Source organism: Heterocephalus glaber, unplaced genomic scaffold (genome assembly GCF_053883595.1).
Source record: "Heterocephalus glaber isolate CG9 unplaced genomic scaffold, H.glaber_assembly_v1.0 deba00001532, whole genome shotgun sequence".
Taxonomy (NCBI): Eukaryota; Metazoa; Chordata; class Mammalia; order Rodentia; family Bathyergidae; genus Heterocephalus; species Heterocephalus glaber.
In genome coordinates, this window is record NW_028258330.1 from 20,000,001 (window position 1) to 20,018,312 (window position 18,312).

General features: G+C 45.8%; 3 protein-coding genes across 7 annotated transcripts in view; 1 reads left to right on the plus strand and 2 right to left on the minus strand.

Annotated features, from left to right (window-relative positions):
• The window catches only part of Pced1a (PC-esterase domain containing 1A), a 20,272-nt gene extending 2,421 nt beyond the window's left edge, over positions 1-17,851 (plus strand). For 4 of the 5 annotated variants that reach the window (XM_021254981.2, XM_004840685.4, XM_021254978.2 and 1 more), the window contains 4 exons: positions 1-15; positions 98-344; positions 2,156-2,431; positions 2,779-3,160. The exon at positions 1-15 is cut by the window's left edge and continues 136 nt beyond it. In XM_021254981.2, coding sequence (XP_021110640.1) covers positions 1-15; positions 98-344; positions 2,156-2,431; positions 2,779-3,023 — 783 coding nt within the window. In that variant the 3' untranslated portion in view covers positions 3,024-3,160. Of the gene's footprint in view, positions 16-97; positions 345-2,155; positions 2,432-2,778; positions 3,161-16,564; positions 16,684-17,667 lie in introns of those variants that run through there. The other variant, XM_021254979.2, reaches the window with a different exon arrangement.
• Tmem239 (transmembrane protein 239) lies at positions 16,011-16,604 on the minus strand. Its single transcript, XM_021254983.2, has one exon. It carries the CDS (start codon positions 16,602-16,604, stop codon positions 16,146-16,148), a length of 459 nt encoding a protein of 152 aa, XP_021110642.1. The 3' UTR covers positions 16,011-16,145.
• CUNH20orf141 (chromosome unknown C20orf141 homolog) lies at positions 17,313-18,105 on the minus strand. The gene is given in 2 exon segments (XM_004840677.3): positions 17,313-17,588; positions 17,684-18,105. Coding segments are annotated over 2 exon segments (504 nt in total). The 5' UTR covers positions 17,950-18,105; the 3' UTR covers positions 17,313-17,350.
• Positions 18,106-18,312: the final 207 nt, after the last annotated feature.

Consider the following 18,312-nt stretch of genomic DNA (forward strand, 5'->3'; position numbering starts at 1 on the left):
TTCCTACTGCCAGAGGCAAGTGACAGGTCCCCTTGGACAGGGGGTGGGACAGCTGGCTGGTGGGGGACCCTCTTAGAGGCTGCATTTTCTCACTCAGCTCCAGCCCCTGGCAGCCACTTTGCGACGGGATGTGGTTGAGGGGAACTTCTATAGTGCTACACTGGCTGGGGACCACTACTTCGATGTTCTGGATCTCCACTTTCATTTCCGGCACGCAGTACAGCACCGTCATCGAGATGGTGTCCACTGGGACCAACATGCACACCGCCACCTCTCACACTTGCTTCTGACCCATGTGGCCGATGCTTGGGGCGTAGAGCTGCCCACGAGGGACCATCCCCCTGGTGAGCCTTACCACAGAGGGGGTGGGAAGTGATGCAGAGAGCCCGCGGAGCACAGGGCTTAGGAACGGAACATAACAGAGGTGCTCAGAGGGTAAGGATCCTTTGAAGGACTATTGGGGCTTTTGAGTGCTCCTTCATCAGTCCCTAGGGAGAGTTAGATTACAGGAGTAACAGTTTAGTCTGAGTTCCAGGTCTTTACAGTCTAGCCCTGTAGTCCCCTCTGTACACGAGTGAGCTTAACATAAGTATTGATTGCAAAAGACATGGTGTCAAAAGACCCCATCCAGTGGATGAACAGAAAATAAATGAGGGTACTTCTAGCTAGGCACAAGTGTAGGGACAGAAATGGAGAAATAGAGGAAAGGAGGTCTAGGCAGTATGGCAGAGGCAAGGGAGCTCATTGGCTAGGGGATTGAGGAGTCCACAGTCAGCTGGAACGTAGTTGAGCAGGGACATGATGTAACCTGTGGGGAATGGAAGGTCAATCTCTTGGAGCTGGGCCCAGTGACAACATCCCCTGGACTCCTCAGGTCAGCCTGAGGGTCCTAGCGTCTCTGGCTGCAGCTTAGCACGCCTCATCTAGTCTCCTCTCTGGTCATTGTTGGAGACTTCTGAGGGTTCCACTTGGTTCTCTTGGGGGACTGTTCCTCACATCTCTGTTGCTGAGCGTTTGTTTCCTTGTTAGCCTCCCAGTCCTTGCCTACTCACAAAGGGGACATTGTGACGGATTGTTTCCATGTCTGCCTGCCCTCAAAAAACAGGCACGTGTTCACAATTCACTTGTTCACAATTCATCCCTTTTAGCCCTGTGTCTAGCATAGTCACTCTGTACATACTGCCAGTAGGATGGTATGTTGAATTGGCGGCACAAGTCATTTTAGCTGTTGCAGCACTAGAGGGTGTGGTTCCATTTTCTTGTTTTTTAGTTGAGAGAATTGATTCCTAACAAAGGAAAGGATGTTCTAAAGGTTATGAAGCTAGTTTATGGTGGCTCAGGCCTTCTGAATCCAATTTGGAGCTATGGAAATTAAGGACGTCAAAAAGAAGAGTTGATTTGGGATGGGAGTTTGAGTGGGTGAATTTTATTAGGGAGGATCTGTTTGAGCTGTGGAAATACAGAGTAGATCTGGAGTCAGCAGTATCCAGTAGAGTTGAAAGTGGAGAGCATGAGTGAACTGTGAAGAAAGCAGAATAATGCTCATGCTTTGGATTGACAGGAAGAGAGGCTGATGGCAGAAGCAAAAGGTGAAGGTAGGGGCACTTTCAGGGAGGACTAAGGCTATTGGTAATGTCACATGACCATGGGGTAGAAAGGGCTTTGTTAAATTTGTCAGTGAGTGGTTACACATAGCAGGAAAAGCATTGACGATTGAAGGCATGGAGTAGAGTCAGAACAGGCAGTGAGAGCTTGATAAGGGGATGGAGATGGGGCAGACTTCCTCAGAGAAGTTTGGGAGATAAAGGGAACCAGTAGAAGTGAGGGTGAGGGTCTTTATATTTGGCTTATTAGCCTAGGGGGAGGAGTTGTGGAGAGGAAAGAGCTAAAATAGAAAGTAAACAAAGAGAATAGACTTAAGAGGGGAGTGTGAGATTAGAACAGAGGTAGATGTAAGAAGCAAGAAAAAAGGAACACACTTTGGGCTTGTCCTGAAATGAGAGGGAATAAGGAGAGGTGGGAAGAAGGCACAGGGCACTCTGACCTGATGGCCCTATTCTCTGAGAGGATGGAGTAGAGCTCTGGAAGTATGGATTGCTGGCATTCAGGGAAACCTGGAGCCCAGGCCTATCTAAAACCATCATCCCATTCCTAGAACCATGGATTGAGGACTGGCCAGAGATGGATCATCCGTTCCAGGGAAGCCATAGGCAGCCCCCAGACTTCGGGGAGCAGCTGGCCTTACCCCCACCCCCACCCCCTCCTTTACCCCCTCCTATGTCTTTTTCCTACCCTCTTCCACAACCTTCACCACCTCCCTTGTTCCCACCCCTGCCCCAGGATACCTCTTTTTACCCAGGCCAGCCCTTCCCACCCCAGGAATTCTTCAGTTATAATCCAATAGAAGACTTCTCGATGCCACCCAATTTAGGTATGTGCCTCTGCAGTCTTCTCTTGTACCTCTCCCAGCCTTCCCTTGCACCTCCTGAGCCCAGCTTCCTGTGGTGAGGTGTGCTGAGAGGAGATGGGTACCCTTTGTGCCTCCAGGATTCTCTTCGGTTACAGTAGTTCCTCAGTTTGGAACAGCATCTGTGGACTCAGTCAGCTCACTGATTGTCAAAGGTCCCCACTCGGGAGGTAGGGGAGGTGGTGCTTCTGTTGTGCAGACAGGAAACCTAAGCCCAGAGAAACGCCCTGGAAGAGCAGAGCTGCCTGCAGGCAGAGCTGTGCTCACCCTGCTCACAAGCCCACTCCCGATAATGACTGGTTCTTTTGTAGGGTGTGGCTCTCGAGTGAACTTTGTGCCTGGTCCCCTGCCACCTCCAGTCCCTGGCTCTGTCTCCCACGGTCAGCACCGGGGCCCAGTGGTCCACCGGGGGATGCCACGCTGTGTTCCCAACAGCCCCTACCATGTGCCAAGATTGGGGGGTCTCTGTAGACGACTCAGGCACTCAGACAGACTGATCCACACATACAAACTGGACAGGCGAGGACATACCCATTCAGGAACATGGCCTGGGTAGATTGGATTTGGGGCTGGGGCTGGATGTGCCAATGGCCCTGCGGGGCCTGCCTGGCACACAAGTGCTGGGCCAGAGTGTTTGCTATGCCTGGCATTATTCTTGTCCATTGCTGTTACCAATAAAGGCATGGAAGGAGAGAGTGACATATTCCTGTGTAAGGGAGTGGGTCTTCCAAGCCATGATCTTAAAAGTTGGGGAGGTTTTCGCTGAGCTTTCTCCAATCTTGGACACTTAGCCCCACACTATTTAGAAATCATTGAATGTGCTTTTCTAGCATTCATTTGTATGTTCAGCAGAATAAGTATACTTAAAAGAGAACCTGGATCATTTCGGTTCCCTGTTGTCAACAGCTCTCTGAGATTGGGAGAAATCAAGGTCTGAGTTGGAATTGTCAGTATTTTTTATGAAATTTTTGTATCTGGCTAATTCTTATCTATACCTCCCAGCCACATAGAATGATGTGTACTTTCTGTATTCATCTGTCCCTGAAGATAGACACATACCAGCTGGGTGTGGGGGCACACAACTGTAATCCCAGCGCTCAGGAGATTGAGGAAGTAATATCCCTGTGAGTTTGAGGCCAGCCTGAACTACACAGCGAAACCCTGTTTCAAAAAACAAAACAAAAAACCAGAAAGACACATAACCTGTCTTGCATAATTCTTGGCATATAGAAGGCATTCAACAAGTGATGAAACTAAACAAAAAGCTCCCAGCTCCCAGTGGGAGACTGACTAGAAACCCATTTACTTAAATGTGCAGTGGGAACAAAGCCAACAGACCAGTTGTTTGGTGGTGGTCAGGAGGCACAGAACTAAGAAGAAATCGCTGGGTATAGGCTGGGGGTCATGATGGAGAGGCTGTGCTGAACACCATAGAAGTTAAGAAAAGCTGAGGGGGTATAACATCTCAGATTTGCCAAGTGGTCCTGACCCTGGAACATCAGTATTGTGGTGTTGGCTGAAATAGGGGAGGGAAGGGGATTGGAGCATTGCAGTGGGCTGATGAGTGATGTAGGGGCAGAAAAATAAGGTAGCATGAAGACACATTAAATACTCTTGAGGTAAAATGGATGGAAAGAGCATGGGTGCAGAATTCTTACATTGGCTTTTCATTCTTGTTAATGAAACCTTGGCAAAGGACATTAACATCTCACCCAAAAGAAGACAGAAATAGCAACTCAGAAAAGTGTTGATCCTGGCTAGCAAGGTATGAGACTAAACGTAAATGAGGGGCAATGGCTAACACACACTGATGCTGAGAAAACAGTAAGTATAAGCTAATAAAAGCCTTTAGAGGAGCCAGTTGAGACAGTGGGCAAAGGCACCAGCAGAATGCCTGAAACAGGTATGTCTGACTCTATTTCTTGTTTATACCACTGAAAAGGGACATACTGAGCTGAAAGAAAGTTGTGTGTGTTTGTGGAACTGGGGTTGGAACCCAGGGCCTCCTGTACACTAGGAAAGTGCTGTAACGCTGAACTCACCACTTTTTTAATTTTTTATTTGGAGGTAGAGTCTCTAGGTTGCCAAGGCTGGGCTCAAATTTGCAATCTTCCTGCCTCAGCTTCCTAAGTAGCTATATTTACAGGCATGTGCCACCACACCAGGCTGGAAGGCTCTAAAAAAAATTTTTTTTAAACAGATAAGATTGTAGATTTTTTTTTTTTTGCAAAACTTGACCTTTTTCCTTTCCATTAGAAAACCCACCCTTAAAGCAGTGCTCTTCCCTTGCATCCAGTTGGCCCACTCCTTTGTCATTCCTATATGCCTTTGCTTCCCTTTTCCCTAGCTAGACACTTTTATGCCTCTGATTCTGGGGGTTTTCAGTGTTACTGGAGAAAACTGTACACGTATTCTGATTTTCAGGAGAAAGTGATGAGTTTCTTACCCTTGCTGGGCCTTCCCTGTTGTGTGCCATCCTGTTCTCCAAGAATTCCCTGTACCCTTTCCTGCTGAACCTTTCCAGGGCTTTCTACTTGCTTCTGGAAGTCTCTCTGATTCCAGAACTCTCTGGAGGCAGCCTTGAAATGGTATGATGTGCTCAATATCCCTGCATTGTGCCTCTTTATTTATAATTCCCATCCCATTTGGCTATGTGGCTTGCATCACCCACAGTGAGGTTTCATAACCTTTACTTCAATATCAAAATCCTTTTTGTCCTTAGTTTTCTCAGCTCTCTCTAAAATTTGATGAAATAGTAAATTTTTCTTTAAACTTGAAATTTATCAAGGAATAAAAGAAGATAAATTGATTTATTTTCAGTTTGTTGTCATATAAGCATATAGTACAAAAACTAAAAATTTGAGTCCTCTAGCTGTGTGCAGTGTTGCACACCTGTAGTCTCAACATTGCAAGACTGAAGCAGGAGGATACCAAGGGAAAGCCCAACCAGGGCAATTTATGAGACCTTGTTTCAAAAAAAAAAATTAAGTCCTCTATTAGATATTTTATTCAAATATGACTGGGAAGCAGGAAACTTAAAAATAGCCTTCATACAGGTCATCAATCATATGCATTTAAATTATTTCTTGGATTTTGTTTTGAGATGCAAAATAATGAAAATCTGAGGCTGCCCAGTACAGAGGTCTACTAGTTAAGCTGCACAAAACAAGGCTATTAAGCTGCACAAAACTCACACTTCATTGTCTCAAAAACCAGATTGTTGACCACTGACAAAGTCATTCTATAAGACAATTTTTACTCCCTCTCATGGAGTCTTGTTTAAAAATAATGGATCCAATATTCACTCCTTTGTCATACCAAAATATATCTATAATGAGTAAAATGTACACAAGCACTTGAGTTGTGATGTTAGCTTGTTGGATGGAGTGCGGATTAAACCCTGGCCCTTAAGTTACATGCCCAACGCTTTTTTATTTTAAAAATTTAAAATTATTTTTTAACCCTTTTTTATTTTGATATAGTCTCAATAAGTGGCTCAATTGCTCAGGGTGGGCTTGGATTCTGTGACCCTCCTTACCTCGCCCTTTGGTTTTTTTGAAACAGTCTCACTATGTAGTTCAACCTGGCCTTTAACTCACTGTGTAGCCCAGACTGGCCTCGAACTCATGGCAATCCCCCTGCCTCAGCTTCCCCAGTGCTGGGATTGCAAGACTGCCACCACACCAGCCTCTGTGACTCTCCTGATTCAGCCTCCCTGAGTGCTGGGATTTTGTAGAGGGAAGAAAATGTTTTAAGAAAAGGAAAACTTGTGGATTTTTTTCCCAAAACATTTGATCCAAAATATCAAATGAAATCACAAGAAAAAATTTGATCCAAACTGGAAGTTGCCCAACAAAAAATAGGTAACTTTTTCTTCTATTACATTATCCAGTTCCTTGCACAGATTGTTCAGTTTGGTGTTGATATATCTAGACATGTAATAATAAAACTTTCTGAGCAAGGAAATGAACCTATTTTTTTAAGCTTTATTAAAATGTAATTGATATAAACCTCACATATTTAAAGTATAACTTAATAACATATACATCTGTGAAACCATTACAAACAAGGTAACCAAATTTCTCCCTCTTGCCCTTTCCTACAACTTCTCCTCCTGTCCCTAAGGCAACCATTAATACTGATGTGCTTTCTGTTACATCAGTTTTCATTTTCTAGAATTTTATATAAGTAGAACAATTGATAGTGGGGTTTTTTTTTCTTCCAGTACTGAGGATTGAAGCCAGGGCCATCACATTTAGCTACATACATCTCTGGTCCTTTTAATATTTTTTTTAGAGATAGGGTCTTGCTGAGTTGCACAGTCACTCAGGCTGGCCTTAGATTTATGGTCCTGCCTCAACTTCTCAGAGTGCCAGGATTACAGGAATGCACCACTATGCCTGACTTCATTCCTTTTTTGTGTGTGTGGAAATGGGTATTGGACCCAAGGGTACTCTACCACTGAGCTACATCTCCAGCCCCTGCCCCCTTCATTTTTGGAGACAGGGTCTCACCAAGTTACTCAGGCAGAATTTGAACTTGCAGCTAATCAGGTTCAGCCTCCATAAGTGCTGTGATTATAGGGCCCGCTGTACCCTGTATTAATCCAATTTTTAAATGTGATGTGTGATACTGTGGACTTAGAAAATATTTGTATTATAAAAATTTTGAAACTCTCCAAAATGAAAGAGACTATGTTGATTTAAAAGACAGATATTGCCAGCTGTGGTGGTGCATACTTGTAATCCCAGTATACTGGAGGCTGAGGCAGGACAATTGGGAGCTCCAGGTCAGCCTGGGCGATATAGGAACTTCAAGGCCAGCCTGCACTAAGTAGCGAGACTCTGTCTCAAGAAAAAAAAAAAAAAAGGATAGGGCCTTTTCCTCTGTAATCCTCCCTTTACTTTGCTCATTCAGATTCCCTAACACTTGTATATGGAATTGCTGTTTTTAGTCTACCTTTGGTTCCTCATTTAAAAGGAATTGAGTTTAAGTTCCTATCATTACAAATTGTATAGGTTACTGTAGATTTTTGATAGGAAACCTTTATCCAGTTAAGAAATTTGTTCCATACTTTGGTTACTAACAGTTTTGAACATGAATGGATGTTGAAGGATGAAATTACTTTTCTGCATTTATTGTAAACACTATGTAGGTGTTCTGCTTCATTATGTTTATATAGTGAATTACATTTTTGTTTCTTTTATTAAACCACTTATATTTACGTATTAAACCAGTCCTGTATTACTGAGAAAGAAGCATCCCAATTCCTTGCTAATTGACATAATTCACATAAACATTTTACTTACAGTTAAATTGCACAAATCTTGAGTGCATGGCTCAGTGAATTTTTACATGTGTGTATCCACCACCTAGGTCAAGGTACAGAACTTTTCCATCATCCCAGAAGGTTTAATTAAGCCTAATTTTTTTTTTGGTACCGGGGATCAAACTCAGGACCTTGTGCTTGCGAGGCAGGTGGTGGAACCCCTGAGCTAAATCCCCAGCCTCATTAACCCCTTTCTCAATACTTCTTCCCCTGACAGGTAACCATTCTGATATAACCATAGATTATCCTATTCATGAAGTCATAGAACAAAATCATGCAAAATACACTCCTGTGCACTCTCCAGTTTATGTTTCCAGATTTATCCCTGTTGTGTCTGTCAGTAGTTACTTTTTATCAGTATGTGATATTCCATTGGATGAAAGAACAATTTATCCATCCTCTGTTGGTGGACATTAGGGTTGTTTTCAGATTTTGGCTATTGTGAAAAAGCATATAAGTCTTTTGGTGGACAGATACACTCATTTCTGTTGAAGTAGAATTGTTAGGTCATAAATTATATAAATAACTAGTAGATGCTACTCAGTAATCTCCAAAGTAGTTATTAATTTACACTTAGTTGACATTACTTCTTTTTAGTCTGTCCATTTCATTTGTTTGTGGAGTTTCTTCTTTTCTGTTTCATCAGACGTGGTATTTGCATTTCTGTTTCTTATTTTCAATTTTGCATGTATAATTTCTGGGAAGAGGAAGAAATACCATCTTTTATCACTTTCAAACTGCAGTCTCATTCCTTTTTAAAATCAGGAATGTGTGCTGGGAATGTAGTTTGGTAGTAGAGTATCTGCCTAGCATGTGTGAGACTCTGGGTTCCATCCCTACCACAAGAATAAAAGGGAATACAAGTTTGCTTTAACTTTAAAAAAAACACAACTAATGCAATTCACACTATCAAACAAAAATTTAAAATGTATCATTTCAATAGATGTAGAAAAGATATTTATAAAATCTACTATCCATTCCCAATAAAAGCTATCAGCAAAGGAGAAGAAAATACTGTTATTTTGAAAGAACGCATCCATGAAGAAAAGCCCAGCTATTCCAGCTAACATTATACTTAATGGCTAAAAGGCCAAATACTTCCCCCCTAAAATCAAGAACAAGACTAATACATTCACTCTCACCATTTCTATTCAGTGTTATACTGGAAGTCCCAACCACTACAGGACAACACAAAAAACATAAAATACATATTGGAAAACAAGAAGTAAAACTTTATTGGCAGACAACAGGATTGTCTGTAGAAAATCCAGTGGTGGGCTGGGGATTTAGCTCAGTGGTGCTGCACCTGCCTGGCAAGAATAAAGTCCCGAGTTTGATTCCTGGTACTGGAAAGAAAAAAATCCAATGGAATCCATAAAAAAGATATAAGAATAAGTGAATTTAACAATTGTTAACATGAGCACAGTCATGGTTATGATACAGGGTCAATACATAGATTTCTCTGTCCTAGCAATGAACGATCAGAAATAGAAAAAATTTAAAACAATCCCATTTACAATAACAGAAATAAGCATTTAGGGGTAAATGTGACAAAAGATTTGAAAAATCTGTACACCGATCACTACAAAATCCTGCTGAGAAAAGTTAAAGACCTAAATACGTGGTTAGTCTTTGTCTAAGGGTTAGATATGGGCCAGACATATTAAGATGTCATTTTTCTCCATATTGATTTGTACATTCAATATAATAAAATCTCAACAATTTTGCAGAAATTAAGCTGATTCTAAAGCTCATATAAAAACAGGATCTAGACTAGCTGATTTCACACTGGTAGTGTGACTGAGTGGTCTAAGTTGCTGGATTTAGAATAGCCAGTTTCAAGGCTTATCACAAAGTTACAGTCAGAAGAGCATGGGTATAAAGATAAATAGACCAGTGGAGCAGATTCCAGTAATAGAACTGCACATACATGGACAAATGAGCTTCAGTGAAGGTGCAAAGGCAATGTAGTGGAGAAAGGAGAGTCTTCAAAAAACAGTGCTGGAACCAGTGTAAATTCGTATGAAGAAATAAATTTCAATTCAAAGCTCAAACCATATACAAAAATTAACTCGAAATAGATCTTAGCCCTAAACATAAAACTTAAAAGTAAACCTATAAGGAAACAGGAAAATAGTTGTAACCTTGGTGTAGGTAAAGATTTCCTAGATATGACACCAAAAGCACAATCCATAAAAGAAAAATTTAGCCAAGTATGGTGGCATATGCCTCTAATCCCAGCATTTTGGGAGGCTGAGGCAGGAGGGAAAATTTGGGCCCAGCCTGGGCAACTAAGGATTTAGCAAGACCCTGACTCAAAATTTAAAAATAGATGAAGGGCTGAGGATATAGCTTAGTGTGGAGGCCCTGAGTTCATTCCTCAGTATCACCACAAGAAAGTTGTACTTCATTAAAATTAAATACTTTATTCAAGAGACACTGTTAAGAAAAAAGCTATAGACTAGGAGAAAGTACTTTCACATACATATGACAAAGGAGTTAATCTAGAATAAAGAACACTCAGAACACAAGTTAAAAGGGTGTGCAAACTATCTGAACATTTAAGAGGATATATAGATTGCAAATAAGCACATGAAAAGATGTCCAACACCTTTAGCCTTTACAAAAACGCAAATTAAAACCATAATGAGATACCACTACCACCTGTTGGAATGGCTACTATTAAAAAAGACTAACCATACCAAGTGTTGGTAAGGCTGCAGAAGAACTGCTAGTGGGAAGGTAAAATGGAATAACCACTTTGGAAGTCCATTTGGCAGTTACTTAAAAAGTTAAACATGTATCTATTGTATGATCTAGTTGGGTAATTCTTAGGTATTTACCCATGAAAAATGAAAGCATATGTTCATAAAAAGACTTGTACATAAGTGTTCACAGCAGCCTTATTTGGAATAGCTAAAAGCTAAAAATTATTTAGATGTCCAACAATAGATAAATGGATAAATGTTGGTCCATACAGTGGAATACTACTCAGCTATAAAAAAGTGAACTATTGGTACACACAATATTTTAAGATTAGACAGTTTAAAGACACAGGCCAGAAAATATGGTGGAAACATTTTAAATCAAGTTTTATTTTCAGTACTGGGGATTGAACTTGGTACCCCAGAGCTACATTCCCAGTCCTCAAGTTCTTTTATTTATTTTAGTTAAGCTAGTAGTGCTGGGGATTGAACCATATCCTCAGCCCTTTTATTTTTTTATTTTGAGACAGGGTCTCACTATGTCGCCCAGGCAGGACTCAATCTTAGGATCTTACTGCCTCAGCTCTGAGAGGACTGGGATTGCACTCGTGCACCACCACACCTGGCTTAACTCTTTAATTAATTTTGTTTTTTTGAGACAGTCTCTCACTGTATAATTCAGGCTGGGCTTGAACTCACTATGTAGCCCAGGCCGGCCTCGAACTATCGGGGATCCTCCTGCCTCAGCCTCCCAAGTGCTGGGATTACAGGCCTGGTTTAAATTCTTTTATTTGTAAGATAGAAAATATTTTCAAAACAAATCAATATACAGGAAATAAGGGTTAGTTCTGAAATAGAAATGGAAATGTTTGCTCTGGAAAAAAAAAAAAAAAAACACCTTTCCTAAACTATTTGCAACCAGACCCTGACAGAAACAGACACACACAAAGTCCGTTTACCCCGGAAAGGACGAGATAATATCAGACTAGGGCGGGGCCAGGAGTCACAGGCAGGCCACTACACTGGGGACAATTTCTTCCCGGGATTCTCTTGAGCTCTGCCTTCAAAGCCTTTAGGTCTTTGGCTTGGGGACCCAATCTGGAGATTTAGGGGAAAGGGAGAGGAGGCAACGAAGCTGGCATCGGCGACAACTGTGGGCCCGAGATGCCACTCGCTGGTCCCAGGTCTTGCCCCTCCCCCCGAGTGCTGGAGTCCGAGCTAGGCCCCCCTCCTTCCTCCTCCATCCAGTCTAACCGGAGGTCTCTGCCAGGGGACACGCCTTTCACAGGCGGTCACCGGTCTGCACGCCGCGGCTCCGGGAGAGATCGAAGCCCCAGGACCGTTAGCACCTTCCCTTTGTGGATGGCCATGGTCCTCCGACCCTTGAATGGACTTAGGATCCTTCCATCAGGAACCAGGTGTCCCGGCGCCACGCGGAGATCCCTCCACGGCGATCTGCCCCCACTCTCACTCACCCTGGCGGCGGCTGGCGAGGCGGCACCTTCCCTCCACCGCACATCTGTGCTGCATGTCACTGTCCCTCCCCCCACCGCACCCCTCGCCCAGTCCTGAGGCGGCCTCTGTTCCCGGAAGATCGGTCTCCTCCCTTCTCATTGTGACGCTGACCTCTCTCGGTCCCAGGAGCCTCTCCCCCGCTCTCATCCTTCCCCAACCCCAACACAGCCTCCCGCATTTTCACTCTCCCACCCCGAGTTTGAGGAAGAGCGCCCCCTCCCGGCTTCCCTCAGTCAGCTTTGCCCGGCCTGGCCTCCTTCCCCCAGGTGGCCACTGATGCTCCATCTAGAGAGGTGGCCCCAGCAGCAGCTCACCTCCCCCGATGCCGCTCTTTCGGGCCCTTCCACGTCCAGTATGCTCCTCTTTGCTCTCTCGTCTTTGCGGAAGGAAGTACTACTTACTGGGAGCCCTCATTCTCTTCCACTGCTCCTCAGTGTTCCCAGGATAGATGTGAGCTGCTGAGAACCCCTCTCTAAGATTGGAGGCCCTTCGAGGCTGAAACTGTATGCTCTGCCCGACACTGGAACAAACGGGTTGCTAGGCCCCAGCCCCTCCCTCCAGCACCATCAGATAAGGCTGTGTAGTGAGTGGGGGTGGACAGGCAAAGCTATCCACCCAGTGGCCCAGGTCACACAGGCCAGTGGGACAACTTTCTTGGCCCACACCGAAAAGGCTTAGAACTCCTTCATTCCAGCCTGTCCATTCCAGCGTGTCTGTTTTCCCCAGCAGGCAGGCATGTTTAAGCCTTTTAGCTCTAAATGTAAGACTTTGTCTACATTAAAAAGAATTTCAGGAATTACATTGATAACACTTTTCTTCTCTGCCAAGTCTCTCTGTTCTTTTTATCTCTATATCCAGCTCCCATTTGCTTGCCCCTAGTTGTCCATGCCATTTGGTTCCTTTTGTTTTCATGTGTTCTTGCAAAAAATTTTTTTAAAAATCTTGCTGTCTTGGTATGTATTTTAAATTTGTGCAAAGGGAATTATATTATTTCTCATTTTGTTTCTGTTCACTCCGTGCTGAAATTTTTAAGATCCATGTAGCTTCTGTCCTTTTAACTGATGCCTCCTCTCCATGGTTTTTCTTTGCCACGTTTCACCCTTCTCATCTCCCTGCTCTCACTGGGAATATCCACAAACATGAACCCTTTGCAATACTTCTCAAGCACTAGTGTGCACACATATCATCCAGGGAATCTTGATAAAGTACAGGCTCTGACGAAGCGGGTCTGGGGTGGAGCCTTGACTCTCATTTCTTCTCCTCCTCTTCCTCTTCTACCTCCTTCTCCTCTTTCTCTTCCTCCTCCTTCATCTCTTCCTCTTTCTCTTTTTCCTTCTCCATCTCTTCCTCTTCTCCTCCTCTTCCTCCCCCTCTTCTTCCTCCCCTTCCTCTTTCTCCTTCTCCTTTTCCTTTTTTTTTTTTTTTTTTTTTGGTACTGGGGATTGAACTGAGAACCTTGTGCTTGCAAGGCAGGTGCAGCGTCACCTAGCCTCTTCTTTTTTTTTTTTTTTGAGACCGGTGTTATGTAGCTCAGGGTGATCTCAGATTTGCACTCCTCTTAGCTTTAGCCTTTCAAGTGCTGGGAACACAGGCCTGTGCCACCACACCTGGCTGAGACTACCTTTCTAAACAGGTCCCTCGGGATGTCTATACTGCTGGTCTGTGACCACATTTTGAGGAGGAAGGCCAACACAGACCTCTGCTTTCTAGTCTGGCTGTACCACCTTCCCTACACAGGAGCAGCAGGAATGTGCAGGGTAGATATTTACACGTGGGAAGGAGGACTTCTTCTTGGTCCTGCCCATATCCTGTCCCCTGGTGTGTATGCTCTGGGCCCAAACTTCCTGTCTCCCTTGCTTGGAATGACTCCAAGTCTCCTGAGTGATGATACTGGCTAACCATGCATGGTCAAGTCAGTGAAGAATCCAGGCCAGGTATCCTGGTCTCCATCCACCACATAAGCCTCAGTGCATAAGACATCTAGACTGGTTTGACTCCTGACCTGCCTAGGCCTGGGTCTCATCTCTGACAGGAGATTAGCTTTGAGAATAAGGAAAGATACTGTCTTCATTTAGGTTGTTATCTTTCCTCCAGCCCCCATGGCCTTTCCCTTTAGTAGCCTGTTAGGGGAGTGTGATTCAGATAGCCTGGCCTTGCCACTGACAAGTGGCTATACTAAGTTTGACTTCTCATCTCTAAAATGGGGTAGTGACGGTATAATATAGTTTGTAGAGCTAGTCCAGGAGTCAGTCCAGGCACTTCATCTGGATGTCACGAGCCCCATGGGAACCAAAGATAGGTGTCCTTGTTTTTGTTTTACTCATGAGGAAAATAGGGTTCAGAGGTTTAGAATTTTCCACCAAGACCAGGGAACTAGAAAGTGACAGTTCTGGGGTTCAGACTCAGCCCCAGCAAGTATATCATACTAACCCTAAAAGCTATGCCACCTCTATGTCCTATCTTGCCTTCACTATCAGGACATATTGCAGGGAGAACTACAAAGAATCAAGAAGGGAGAACTGGTCCTTGGGTGTCAGGCACCAAAGCTGAAGGCATCCAACCAGGGACATGCAGGGTTTTAAAACTATAGCAGATGGGTTTGGGCAAAAACTATGGTTCTAGGAGAGTTGGGTTCTAGGGCCTGAATATTTAGGTGGAAGGAGGAAGGGCCTTGGGTCTAGAGGTTCAAAAGCAAAAATTTTAGGGTTAGATACAAATTGGGGGGTCAGAACCAGGCAGGAGTTGGGGAGAGTCAGGGATTGGGTGGGGACAGGAATGGATGGGGGACAAGTGGGAAGGCCCAGTGTGGGTAAATTGTCTACCACACATTTTACTTGGTAATAACTGATCACATAATGTTTTGTTTGGAGGGGCCATCATATGTGCAAATTACCAGAATATGGAGTATCAAGGGATGTCACCTTCCAAAGCCCTTCTGGGCTACAAGCAGCTTGTTGGAGTGGTTTTGAAATCCCTGAGCTATGCTTTTTCCACTCAGCACAGCTGTACAAGCATCTCCTGGCACCAAGCCTCAGCCTCAGTGATTTCACAATCAGAAGAGTTCAGCATGTACACATTTTGAGATTTCATGATGCAAGACCTTTTACATGTTGTCCACAGCATCCATCCTCTGTTTACTGTTGTAGGGCCAACATTCTGTTTCTGGAAGCCTAGGGAAGCTTCCTGCTCTTTTATTGGCTTTCTGGGTCAAAAGACCTTTGAGCTTAGAGAATATTCTTAGAGTTCAAAATGACATCTTAACAGTCCTTTTGGCGTTTACAAAGTACTTTGCAAATAGGTATTGCCTTTGAATCCCAGTAATCTTGTGACAATGTAGGGACCCACTTAACACTGTGACTTAAAAGAATGAATTATTGGCCAAGCCCATACATTGTATAGGTGGCTGAAATGGGGCTTATAAGTTTTTCCATAAAAGACATGGGGACTGAGTAGTTGGGGGCTGAGGGTGTAGCTTAATGGTGGAGTATACTGTGCATGGGCAAGGCTCTGGGCATCCCCCACAAAAGAGTGAAACTCACTACCTTAGTTGTTCTGTTTCCCAGACCTGGGGTTGTGGACTGAGGCAGGAGGTAGGACATATAGAGAGGAAAGATGTCCAAGTAGAAAGTTCAGGATGTAAGTGAGGTATGGTTTCCAGGGCTTTTGACCAGTGGTCCACTGGCTATGTTTCTGTCACTGGGACCCTTTCTAGAGCCTGTGGTCCTCCTGGGAGTGGAAAGGGGATTGATGGGAGGAGGGGCAATTCCAGGAGTACTGGGGAGTCTGAAGCTGAGACAGCTGGATGGCTATCACAAAAAGATGCTGCCAGCTGCTAAGGGAGCCCCAGTGGGTGTCCCCACATCCATATAGGTGCTCTCAGTGACTTGGCCAACCTCTGCCCCTGCCTAAGCCATCTGTCCTGTCCCCTCAAGCCGCTGGCTCCTCACACCAGGTACCTGCAGCATCAGCTTGAGAAAGGTTCCCAAGACAAGGCCAGACCACTCTATCTGCTGGCTCCAGCAATCACACAGGCCTCATCTTGGGATGGGGTCCCACTCCCCCCGCTTTCCCTGGGGCTCAGGCTCTGGTCCAGGGTATAACAGACACAGGCAGCGGACTGGGGTTGCTTCTATTCGTTCAAGTCCTGAGCATAGCCTGGGTGATTCATGGAGGTGAGGAGGCCCACAAGGCTCAGCAACGTGGAGAAGAGCAGCAGGAAGGAGGCAGTAAACAGCAGGGTGGGTAGGGCGCTGAGCACCAAGAGCAGGACAGCTGGCAGCAGATGACGCCACACCACGACCGCCACAGGCCACAGGGAGCTCAGCAGGTGGGAGCCGGTGGTGAAGAGTACGTGGCACAGCGTCAGGGCCAGCAGCAGGTAGAGAATCCCCTCCAGGTTCCAAAGCACCCGCTGCAGTGGCTGCCTCCAGCTAGTTGTGGCCCACCACTGGGCCCAGCTCTGGGGCACATGTCGAGCACACCAGCGCATCCAGTCCTGCTGGGTGAGCCAGGCTGACCAGGGCACTGCCCGCTGTGGCCCCTCACCAGCCCCACTGTCATCCGACTCCATTCGAGGCTGCTGCATCATGGCTCGTGCACCTGTGGATAGGGTCAGGCCAGCTACAGGAGCAGCTCTGGAAATGCCTGGGACCTCAGGCCAAGTGAAGGTATGGGGTCTGAAGGGCACCAGCCTGGGCAGGGTGGGGCTTTGAGCTGGGGTCCAGGACTTACCTCTGTGGAAAGCTGCCTAAGTCATGTTGTTTCCTGCTATGTCCGGGACTGCCTGGAAGCTAGATCTGAGCTGCCACTCTCACTCACCCCTGTCCTCCCCAGAGGAGTCCCATTGTGACCCAAGCTGGGGTGGGGTCCAGTGAAGAGAGAAGCTATGACTCCTCTGAGGCTCCTGAGTCCCTCTCAATAGACCCTCTAGGCTGACAGGGGAGCCTGAGGAGCCCCACTGAGGAGCCCCACAGATGTTTCTCATGCTTTCTTGTGGGAAGTGTACCTCCCCCATTCCTATCTGCTCTTTGATACTGATGCCAGCCCCAGCCTATTCTTACAAATCTTTCTCTCTGAACCCTTATTTTCTGGAACCAGAATGGCTGCCTGCAACGTGCAGCCACTGGGATGGCTGCTATGCCCTGCCTTGGGCTCTCTACCTAATATCCTGCTTTCTTTTGCTGCCCCAAGCCTCAGACCCAGGTTTTCACTGCCTGTATTATGGAGCCTGAGGTTCAGGCTTGCTCCACCCAGGATGGAGGAAAAGAGGCCTGGGGAAGTAGAATGGCCAGTGTATTGGAGGGGAGGGCGGGATTCAATGTTTTGGGAAGGCTCTCAGGCCCAAGGATGCAGGCAGAAAACCAGGCCCAGCAGGGCCAGGATTATGCCATGGGCTCCCAAGAGCAGCCCCAGGCCGAAGAGCAGCAGGAGCAGTGCATCCTGGAGGCTGGGCTGTCCTGGGATGACCCCTGTTGGGAAGAGGGGAGCTGCCTGCTGTCCTGGACCCTTGCCAGCGCCCTGATTCTGGCCCCTTGTGAGCAGTCTGTGTTGCAGCAGGGTGGGACTTGCAGGCCTGTGGAGGGGGTGGTGGTGGCAGCTAGGCTTGTGGAAAGTGGCCACAGGCCTGTTTCCTTACATTGCCCACCTGCCAGGTTGCTGTCCACTTACCTGTGGAGCAAGTCAAAGGCGAGGAAGCTGACCAGCAACAGTAGTAGCAGCAGAACTGCTCCAGACATGGTAAAGACTGCTCCAGTTGTCAGCCCTGGTGCCCCCAGTCCTAGAATGCTATCCAGGAGCTGAGCCTGGCTAGGGTCCCAGGGGGATACTCATGGGTGTACTAACCTACCCAATCCCTCCCTAGCACCCAGGTCCCTGGCAGGGAGTGGGATTGGACCTGCAAGGGCTTTGGGCCTGAGTAAGCAGAGGCAGGTCATAGAGGGATGTGGAGGTGATGGGAAGTCACTGTCATTGTAGAAGTGGGATGGGGTAGGGAAGATGGAGCCCTGGCAGACACTGGATGGTGACCTCAGAGGGTGGAGAATTGGGATATTTGGGAATCTCTCTCTCCCCACATGCCCACCCCATCAAGCCCTTCTCACTTCCTCCTCCTTTGGTCAGCCATTCTGGGACTAGACATGTGGGGCATTGTGACCTCTTGCCAGGTAGGGCTCTGGAGTAAGTAGGAGGCTACAGCTGGTCTGGCTATATAGGTATTGGTGGTCTATGTAGAGCCTAGCCAGCAAGTAGTAATATCTGAGAACAAAAAGCTTTTGCTAATTCTCTGTCCTAGGGCTCTC